A 9,821-nucleotide genomic window follows, 5' to 3' on the forward strand; every position below is an offset into this window, starting at 1 on the left:
ACAAATATCACTTGGGTGATACTTGTAAAAGTATTCTAGCCCTACTCGACTATATATATATATATATATATATTAAATCTAAGACTCAAATTAATTACTTGCTCTTCCAACCACGGAGAAAGGCACTCAGCCCAACTAGAAGTACGACCACGTCCGTTATTGTGATTTGTGGACCGTTTTTGTTTTTGTTTTTGTTTTTGTTTTTATTTTGGCGTGGACCGGGAAGAACAGGAGTTGGGCCGTAGGACCCAGGAGAGTCCGGCTCCCATTGGTCCACGTGGAGACGCCACAGTCGTTGGTCTGTGTCGGTGGCGGTGGGGGGTGCTAGGAGCCGCAGGATTCGGTTCACCTGGGCGTTTGCTTCGCATACGCGTCGTCTCTTCTCTCACCCTCCTACTATAAAAAAAAGCAGTGGGGGCTCGTGCGATGGGAGGGTCGTCGTCGTCGTCGTCGTCGTCGTCGGAGAAGAGAGTTGGTTCGGAGATGGCGCTACCCAAGGCCAAGGACATCGTCGCTTCCACCCCCGTCGTCGTCTTCAGGTCCAACCTCTCTTCGCTCTCTCTCTCTATCACTGTGCACCGATCTAGGGTTTCTTCTCTCTCCCTATCTCTCGTTTAATTAGGGATTCTTCGTTAGTTTCCCCTTGATTTTGTTTTCGATTTGATTTGTCACTTGATGATATGGATCGCAGATCGACTTGTGTTGGGGTACGGTGGGTTTCTTTCCCTTGTATTTGGGGGGTTGTTTCGTTGAGAAAACCTAGTTGAAACTGTTTAGAATCTGGAATTTTCCATAGCTAGGCGTGTACTGTTTAATTTTGTGCCCGGATTATGTTGTTGTGGGACATTAGGATTTCTCTTTCATATTAGGGTAAAGAGAGAAAGAGCTTTGGATTTAATCGGAAACCGACGATTATTGGCGCTGCTGTGAAATGGAGAGAGATCACCCATCTGTGTATTCAAAAATGTGTTGAAATTTGCGTTGTTCTGTATTCAAATGGAATTGTATCAGAAAAAAGAGATTGAATTCACTAATATTATCTAGGTTATCTTTATCGTCGTCATCGTCATCCTCCTCCTCAAAGATTTAAAGGTTTAAAATGAAAAGTTGGTAAATAGATTAGTCTCCTTTTGCTTGCTCACCTTAATATGGGTATGAAGACATGGTAATATCCTGGGGAAAATAAGTAACCTCTAAATAAATAGAATCGGTGGAGTTTTTTTTTTTTTTTTTTGTTATTAATAGACTTAAAAACTTTTAAAATTATAGAAAGTCCTTCAAAAAATTTATTAGCAAAACTAGACGTCTGTGGTGAATGAATTACCGCTTCCTAAATGCGCTCAAATCATTCACCGCTTTCTTCAAAGTATTAAAATTATTTTTAGTGTTTAATGATATACATCCTTCAAAGTGCAGATGTAGAAAAAATATATGTTAGGTGAAAGCGTGAATGATTTACTACTATTAGAAAGCAATAAAGATAAAAGCGATAAATCATTCACCGCTTAGATCTAATTTTAGAAATAAATTTATGGATGCCTATTCTTATAATTAAAAAGTTTTGTACGATTAGTATCCCTGAAACCTCATCAGTGGAAGTAAGAGAAGATGCAAAAACTTTGTAAAACGAAATAGAGAAAAAAAAAAGGTTATAGCGACACTAAAGGCATCTGTAAATTGGTCTGGAAGGGGCTGTCGAAAACCAGTTTAGGCTTTAATATTTTCTGTGGTACTGTGTCTTGTTTGAATACGAACTACTCGGGTGTAGTGCTACAAGTTGAATCGGAATGTACCTGTCAGCATAGTTAAATCCGTGAAGGCATGATATTGATCCATTTCAATATATGAGCATACTGTTTTAAGTTTTACACACGTTGCTAGAATGAATCCAATGTGCAGTCGAGATGACAATTCACAGTGAGCTGTCTGTTTTGGGCTATGTATTTTGCTTTCCATCTATAAAGTGATAACCTAGATGTTGATGGAAAGTTGTCTTTATAGGTCCTGTACATTGTCATGTGAAATTATGGCACTAAATCAGCTATGCTGGATCTGCTGGATCTTCTTCTTCTTTTTTTAAATGCGAGTTTTAATGAAAAGGACTTCTTGTCTTAATGCAAGTGGTTAATGAAAAGGACTTCTTGTTTTAATGCGAGCATTAGTGAATCAGACTTGGAATATAAAAGCATGTATGATGTTTTGTACCTTGATCATTTTTTCTATCTAGTGCAGGCCTTTTCTAAATTCACAAATTAAGGTAGTTGTTTGTAATTTGAAAGGCCAAATCGAGGGTAATATAACTACTCAAAGTTTGAAGTATTCTCATAAGTTTATTTACTATTGTTCTGACCCCCTTTGTATCTCGTCTATGTGCTCGTACTTACCTCCTGTTCAGAAACACTTTGTTATGCTTCTATGTCCCTCTTTATATGAAACCTTTTTCTGTTCATATAACTCTCTCTCTGTCTCTCTGTGAGGGAAAGGTGAGGTGACATGAATGCAGGAATGAAGCTCTAATACTTTCCAATACTTTCTATATTGTACAGCAGTAGTGGTAGTGTTGAAAACCCCAATTGGATGGATCTCCGGTGTTCTTATTTGTGGTTACCGTCCACAAATAGATGTGCACAGACATCAATTATCAGATGTACTCATTGACATTTCTTATTGACCATCTGTCTCAGCAAAAGCTGATTAGTCTTAGCATTTGGATCCTTGAATAATTTCGTGTTACATACCCCATTAGTGCTGCAACTGCCATGGCCCTGAGAATGCTCTTTCATTATCTTTTTTTCTTATTTAAATTTTTTATTTTGTCGTTGCAGCAAGACATTCTGTCCCTACTGCAATCGGGTTAAACAGCTGCTAGCGCAGCTCGGCGCAAATTTTAAGGCAATTGAGTTGGATGTGGAAAGTGAGTATTATTATTCTGGACTTTTTTTTTTTGTCTCATTTACCTCTGTTTGCATTTGCAGTTTATCATTTTGTTGAAGGCTATCAAGGGGATGATGTACAAGTACATATGCTTTTCTTGTTGTTAATGCATTAATCTTTTCTTTTGTATTGAATTCCTAGGATTATTTCATTAGTAAGGGAACATTTGGATGAAATAATTATGCCTCGATTCTTGTTCGCCGGTTTGTAGAATGAAATCAAAGGTGTGGTGAGATGTGGAAGATTTGATCAGGCCAGAAAGGGCCACTAAATTATAAACCCTAGATGAACATCTTTGATTTAGCTTTCAATCTTTTGCTTTCCACTGCTACCCTTACGACAGTTATACTCTTGATGGGGTGATTTGTTAAGAAAATATTGAGCTTGTGTTTTCCTTTATTCGCAAGCACGTTGTGCATTTATTTTACTGCTTAATGTATGAGTTGCCAGGAGAGGCTGCTAATGCTTGTATTTTCTGTATTCTTTTTGGCTGTGCGGTCAAGTCTTAATTCTTCTTGTTATATAGTTCTTTCCCTTTGATTTGTGGAACTCATTTTGTCGCATAACCTGCATCTAAATATCATCACTACTCTCTTGTTAACTGAAACAAGGCATTTTCTTTTTAGTTTTGTGTTGGCAATTTGTCCTGAGTGCTGTAACAGAGATATAAATAATTTTGTGTGAAGGTGATGGATCAGAAATTCAGGCAGCTCTGCTGGAATGGACCGGACAGAGAACAGTTCCGAATGTTTTTATCGGTGGAAAGCATATCGGCGGTTGCGACAGTAAGTTATTCCTTTTATTACTTATCCTTGATGTTACTTATGTACGGTCTTGGTCCTCTGCTAGTTTTCCTCTGTAACTTCTTTTTTTCCCCCATCTGTGCCGTCTCTTTGATATGATGATGCTATATCCGGCTTATTTATTTATTTATTTATTATAATGACGCAGCCGTGACTGCAAAGCACAATGAAGGGAAGCTGGTGCCTCTGCTCACTGAAGCCGGAGCCCTCGGGACCGCAGCTGCTTAAATATATCATATGTTTTACCAGGCATGCGCTGCTGCTCAGGTGCTCCGACCTTGATTCATATATAAATACTAAGTTAAGGAAATATTCTGTTTAATTTGCATTACATGCTACGCTACTTCAACTCTTTAACTCTTGCTCAACTCTTGCATATGTAATTACTCCTCTTCGTGGCTTGAGCTTCCTAACGTACTCTTTTGACCTGCATTTGTTCTGCTGGTGGTGGTGATGATGAATCAGTCCAAATGATCGATATAGGTTACAGAAATGTTATCCTGTATAAATGCCTGAGAGGTGCACTGTGTACTGTAATGCACGAATTAGAATGCATTTGGGCAAATCCAGTAGAATACATCCGCTTATCGCTCTCTCCCTCTCTCTCTTTTTATTTACTGATTTGCGAATGCTTGGTCAAGGCTGCTGCTTCTGAAAGCAGCAGTTGCAGGCTTTGGCTTAAAGCTAAAAGAATATTGAGCATTGTCGAGGGCGGCCTCACTCTGGCACTACATGGAGTTCCACCGGAAAAAAAAATACACGGGGGATTAAAACGAGCGAGGAAATTGTATTAACATATTAAACCTTTACGTTGCCGACCACTCTACAGTTCACTAACATGACAGCGGACCGCTCTACAGTTCAATAACATGACAGCGGACGGATGGAGAGGAAGTCTCAGAGTAACAACAGTTTAAAACACATGTACAGATTTCAACTCGGGTGGACCGTCCAGAATATAACCAGTAAAAAACATTTGGGCGGGCATTTTACAGAGCTCTTTTGCAGCTGTGCAGAAATGTTTCACGAGACTCGGATCAAAGAAAGAAATTAGATCAAAGAGACAACAGGGCCTCATGCTGGACAACCAGTTCCTGATACCGTTATATCGTGGCTTCCGAATCTTCTTATCTGACACTAATCTCATGGAGTCCCTTATTCTTTGAGTCTCTGCATCCCATATTCACAAGCAATATTCACATGCGAGAGCACAGGTTGTGAGACTCTTTAAAACTCGACAAATCAGGAAGAGGCAACTTGAGATGTATAGTGTACTTACATTCGAGAGCTCCGTCCAAGATTGTAGCGTCCCTATGGCTTTTCCAGATTGTTGTGTTTCTTGCGCAAGCGCCACACCTTCAGCTAAACTGCTCACATGACCACTCACAAGCAGAGCAGCAGCTGTATTTAAAACCTACATGTATGCCCACATCAACAACTCATGTAAATAATCACCAAGATAACATCTTTCTCTCATTCTTCTGTGAGCTTCCTATCTGCAGATTCTGTTTTCTTAGGTGCATTATCTCATATTAAGCTCTAGAGTCTAGATGGCTCCAAGATGCTACTGCTACTGTTGCTAAACAGAACAGAGATAAAAATTTGCTTGTTAGACTCAGAGATCACAAGTATTAGCCTTCTTTGGTATTGCCGCCATTTATTTTGTTCGTATAAATGAAAATTATACATTATTGGATATGTGAATAGATGGATTTCTCTACTCTTGTTATCTTTTGTTCTTAAAAAAAAAAAAATTAAACAAGAGAAAACAAAGAAGCATTCATACCAAGATTTAGTTTTATTCATGCCAAACAAACTCTTAAATCTATTGACTGCAAGCACTTCCTGTAGTATAGAATTGGTGTTTAATATAATAAAAATGCAATAATATGAAACAGAGTCTTAACTTATAGATGATATGACGGTTTGTACTATGCAAAACAATGTGCATGCTGGTTTGTACTAAGCAGAACAATGCATGTGAGACATGTTACGAGCCCATAAAGGCGACAATTTGGGGTATCTGCAGCAGCACTGTTTTACTACATGGTAAGTAATTGAATAATATCCTGTGTTTCTGGTTTAAAGCAAAAGTAATATCCTATGCCATAGGCAGGAAAAGTAAAAGAAAAGAAAAAAGTTAAAAATAAATTTGAAGCAACATGGAAGGAGAGGAACAGTGGAAGCATCGTGGAAAGAAAGATACTTACAAAAGCATCTGCAATTGGCCCCTTCTCACCAGAGAGGACATCCCTAAGTACTTTTGCATTGAACTCAGGACCTCCCCCTTTCAGACTTTCTAGAGCGCACCGAGGGATACCAAAGTCCACTGTATGATCATATATTACACATATCAGCAAACATTACTAACTAAAAGAAAAGTTTCAGAAAAACCATGCATAAATAGTTGTATGATCATATATTTACACATATTAGCAAACATTACTGACTAAAAAAAAAGTAAGAAAAACCATGCATAAATGGTTCAGACACGGAGAATGGGCTTTATAGGAATAACACCTATTAGACATACATTGAGGAATACATACATGGATCAAAGTGCAATCTCTCAATCTTTTCAGGAGTAACATCCAGGAAATATCCAGGTCCTGCAATATGGAGGACACTGTTAGCGCAAGACTAAAAGTGTTCACTTTCTTATGCCCACAAGCGTTGTCTGTTGAAAATAATAATGTAATCAACTGTGCTTCAGCTCATCAAGTGACAATAGAGATGTATTTGAAGGCTATCATACCAAGCGGGCTGATCTCATCCAGTCCCTTTGAATGAACGACTAATGCTCTTTTTGTTCCAAATCTTTGCAATGCTTTGGCCATTTTCATAACCTATCCACGCAGTTAATTCACTTAGCCATTCATAAAAGGAGCAACTCCTCAGAAAACATAAAACACATGCTATGAAGTATAATTTTCTCCACAAGAACAAAAAGAATGAGCAGATGTCCGTAAATAGAACATGCATAGATTCTTACCAGTGACATGAAAACTGTAAGTGAAATGACTTCAACAGTTGAAAGAGCGACACTCTATGAGGGTTTGAATAAGAGGTAAGGGCATACAAGCTGGACGTTGTCAGCGTTTGTGACTTTAATCATTAAATGATTTTGTACTAATCTTGTACTTCATATTCACAAAGTGAAACTGTATACAGTTGACCTAAACTTTGGATCATTTTGAAATGACTACCCAACACTTAAAAATTTTGATTTTACTAACAGGCTATTCAAATAGTTTGATTTGCCTTCTTAAAAGTAAATGCCTCACCTAGTGCATCAAGATATTTGTACATCGTATCTTATTTTTTCTTAAATGCATCTCATGTCGTTTATTCAATTGCTCAGTTATTACCTAAAACAAAAACTACAACTCATTGGATGGTAAAGATCAAACAATTAGATAAAATGACTGAGCGATAAAGACATGGTATACGAGTGCATGAATGCACTGGGTGCACGCAATAGTTTTTCAGAACTAATAAACTACTAAAATCAAATAAAACCAAAGGTTGGACAGCAAAATTTTTAAAGAATAGGTAATTGCTTCCAAATGACCTAAAATTCAAGTTAGTTGCATACATTTTTACCAATTCATAATCTGCAGAAGCTGCTGATACTAGTCAAAAGCAAACTGATTTTCCTTATTTGAAATTGAAAAGAACAACTTTTCTTAAAATCAGGAAAAGTCATAATATACTTTTCAAGGAGACGGAGAATTTTATATCCTGAGATGCAAAAGCTTCCTATACAAGAATCCTATTTGATTGTACCTAATAAATATTACCCTCTTTTGCTTGGAAGATTTCCTCTGGACAGCATTAGTCTAAAAAGGCGATCATGACTTGTAAATAAATGATCAACCTCTTGATCATCCTTTTATTTGTGATATTGCTTTCCTCCAAGAAGAGGAATATACTTTTCAGTCTTCTATAAGAAATTCCAATGCCAACTGCCTCTAAACACTATAATTCGACTAAACATAGTCAAACATACATAAGACGCCATGTTAATAAGTAACTTACAGATATCTAGTAAGCATGTAAACAGTAAAGATCTAGGCCATGTATTCTAATTTAAATAACTAAGACTATGTCAATGTATGAATAAAAACGGAATGAAAACTTACAATGTCTTCATTATAAACACCAACAACAGCAAAAGGGACGTGCGCTGGATTGAGCATTGGGCCAAGTATATTAAACACTGTCTTTACTTTAAGCTTTTTTCTCACGGGACTAACGATTTTCATTGCAGGGTGATAGTTTGGAGCCATCATGAATCCAATGTTTGCCTCGTTCACACACCTTTTCACTTCCTTATGCCATGAAAATCATGTGGAAACAGACAATTAGCATTACTTATAAACTCCTACGAGATCTAGGTGACACAAACTCACAAAAGATTTGGGTAATTTTACATTAATTACAAGGCAGGGATGTAGAAAGAATTTAACATACAGTATATATTAAAATCACAAAGAAGACGGTACTGAAAGATTAACCATAATTCCTTTAACTTTTACTGAACAAAAATACTCCAAAATCCGATAGCTGAGGTAAACTTAAGGCAATCTTTGTTTCTCAATCATGTGAATCATGATACAATTAGCTTCTACTTCCATACTAAAATGGCTACATCTAAGGCAGCTTCGAGAAAACAAAAAGGTTAAATATATCTACATGACATAGATAACATAGGATAATATACGAGATCTTTCAAAGGAGATAGAATCAGTGAGAAATTAGTGCGTTAGAGAGAGACAATCAGAATGAGCATAAATGACAATTCATCTCAGGAAGGAAAAGATTAAAATTAAGCCATATATATAGATATAGATATAGATATATACACATATAGGAATTTAACCACACTTGGTGAAATGAGCTTCAAAACAATGTGACTTTCAAAAAGTTGTAAGAGCTTGAAGTATTATAAAGAAAGAAACGTCAAAAGTGACAGAGTGTAACTCTTCTTGCTTTGTAACGTCACAGTAGGATGCTGAGGCTAATCAATAGCAAGTTTAAAGATGATTCACTCTCAGTTTCAAGTCTTTTGCACTATGTTTATTAGTTATGCTCATGGGCGACAAAGAATCAACTCCACAGGGGAGGAGGAGAAGGAGGTGCCATTGTGAGTAAAACCAGCATTTTCTGAGCCTCGCAAAGCAACCAGATGCACAGAAGAGAAAAAAATAAAAAAGGAAGAAAAAACCATGTCAGCACGGAATATTTAGCAAGTGATGTACAATTAATCAAATAAAAACTTGGTAGCAAATAAAATGAGAATTTGAAGCAATAGCTAAAATGGTTGTTATAGTGTGTTAAGCAATTAGAAATCCATATGGCTATTCTTTGACACTAATAAAAAGAATGTGATATACTTTTTTTTTAAAATCTGTCATATACCTTAAAAATTTAGTAAAAGGGGAAAAAGGTCTTGATTAAGAACATTAGATAATTTTGACGACCTCGACCATTTACAGATTCTTAAACAGATCATTTCCACCAAATCAATCGCCACGCTAATGTCATAATAGCATGTTGATGGTATGATAGCCACAAACTACCTCAGGGCCCAGATCGATATTGATGCCCAATGCCTCCAACACATCTGCACTTCCGCAAGCAGAGGAGCTCGACCGATTCCCTTGCTGCAAAGCAATAAAAATTCTCATCAGGTCCGGCGATGGCCCGACAATCTAAGCACATGCTTGCCCTTGCTTTTGCTTCTGCTGTCTGCTGCAGCCAACTCCAGTAAAGCATTTTGGAAAGCAAAAAAAAAAAAAAAAAAAAAAAAGAAAAAAGAAAAGGGACTCCGAGAGCTATTACTGCAGTCGGAAGCAAAATAAGATTTGAGGCCCAGAATCACCAACTCTGGTGCAGAGAGAGAGAGAGAGAGGTTATTTACCAAAGGATTTCGATACAGCGCTTCTTTTGAGAGCACTGCTCAGTAGAAGCAGAAGCAGCGGTTCTTCAAACAGCACAACACTAAGATGTAAAAGACCTACTCACCTTCGCGACTCTCGCGCCGGCGGCGGCGGCCAGGACGCAAGCGCCGGTGGAGATGTT

The 9,821-nt window shown here is 37.5% G+C and overlaps 2 protein-coding genes across 5 annotated transcripts; one reads left to right on the forward strand and one right to left on the reverse strand.

Moving 5' to 3' along the window:
• Positions 1 to 405: 405 nt before the first annotated feature.
• Positions 406 to 4,163, forward strand: LOC109703931 (glutaredoxin-like). Its single transcript, XM_020224675.1, has 4 exons — positions 406 to 539; positions 2,826 to 2,914; positions 3,621 to 3,719; positions 3,886 to 4,163. The coding sequence occupies exons 1-4, from the start codon at positions 427 to 429 to the stop codon at positions 3,963 to 3,965; spliced, it is 381 nt and encodes a 126-aa protein (XP_020080264.1). The 5' UTR covers positions 406 to 426; the 3' UTR covers positions 3,966 to 4,163.
• A 341-nt stretch (positions 4,164 to 4,504) lies between these two features.
• LOC109703930 (anthranilate phosphoribosyltransferase, chloroplastic-like) lies at positions 4,505 to 9,821 on the reverse strand. Of its 4 annotated transcripts, XM_020224673.1 has the most exons (8): positions 9,661 to 9,751; positions 9,320 to 9,403; positions 7,880 to 8,068; positions 6,493 to 6,583; positions 6,287 to 6,346; positions 5,948 to 6,066; positions 5,017 to 5,151; positions 4,505 to 4,907 (listed from the first exon to the last, which is right to left on the reverse strand). In XM_020224673.1, exons 3-8 carry the CDS (start codon positions 8,027 to 8,029, stop codon positions 4,893 to 4,895), a joined length of 570 nt encoding a protein of 189 aa, XP_020080262.1. In that variant the 5' UTR covers positions 8,030 to 8,068; positions 9,320 to 9,403; positions 9,661 to 9,751; the 3' UTR covers positions 4,505 to 4,892. The 4 variants fall into 4 exon arrangements, 3 of the variants coding, with proteins under 3 accessions (XP_020080262.1, XP_020080261.1, XP_020080263.1); XM_020224672.1 differs by having other exon boundaries at positions 4,505 to 5,151; XM_020224674.1 differs by lacking the exon at positions 7,880 to 8,068 and having other exon boundaries at positions 4,505 to 5,151.

The sequence above is a fragment of the Ananas comosus genome, unplaced genomic scaffold (assembly GCF_001540865.1).
Source record: "Ananas comosus cultivar F153 unplaced genomic scaffold, ASM154086v1, whole genome shotgun sequence".
Taxonomy (NCBI): domain Eukaryota; kingdom Viridiplantae; phylum Streptophyta; class Magnoliopsida; order Poales; family Bromeliaceae; genus Ananas; species Ananas comosus.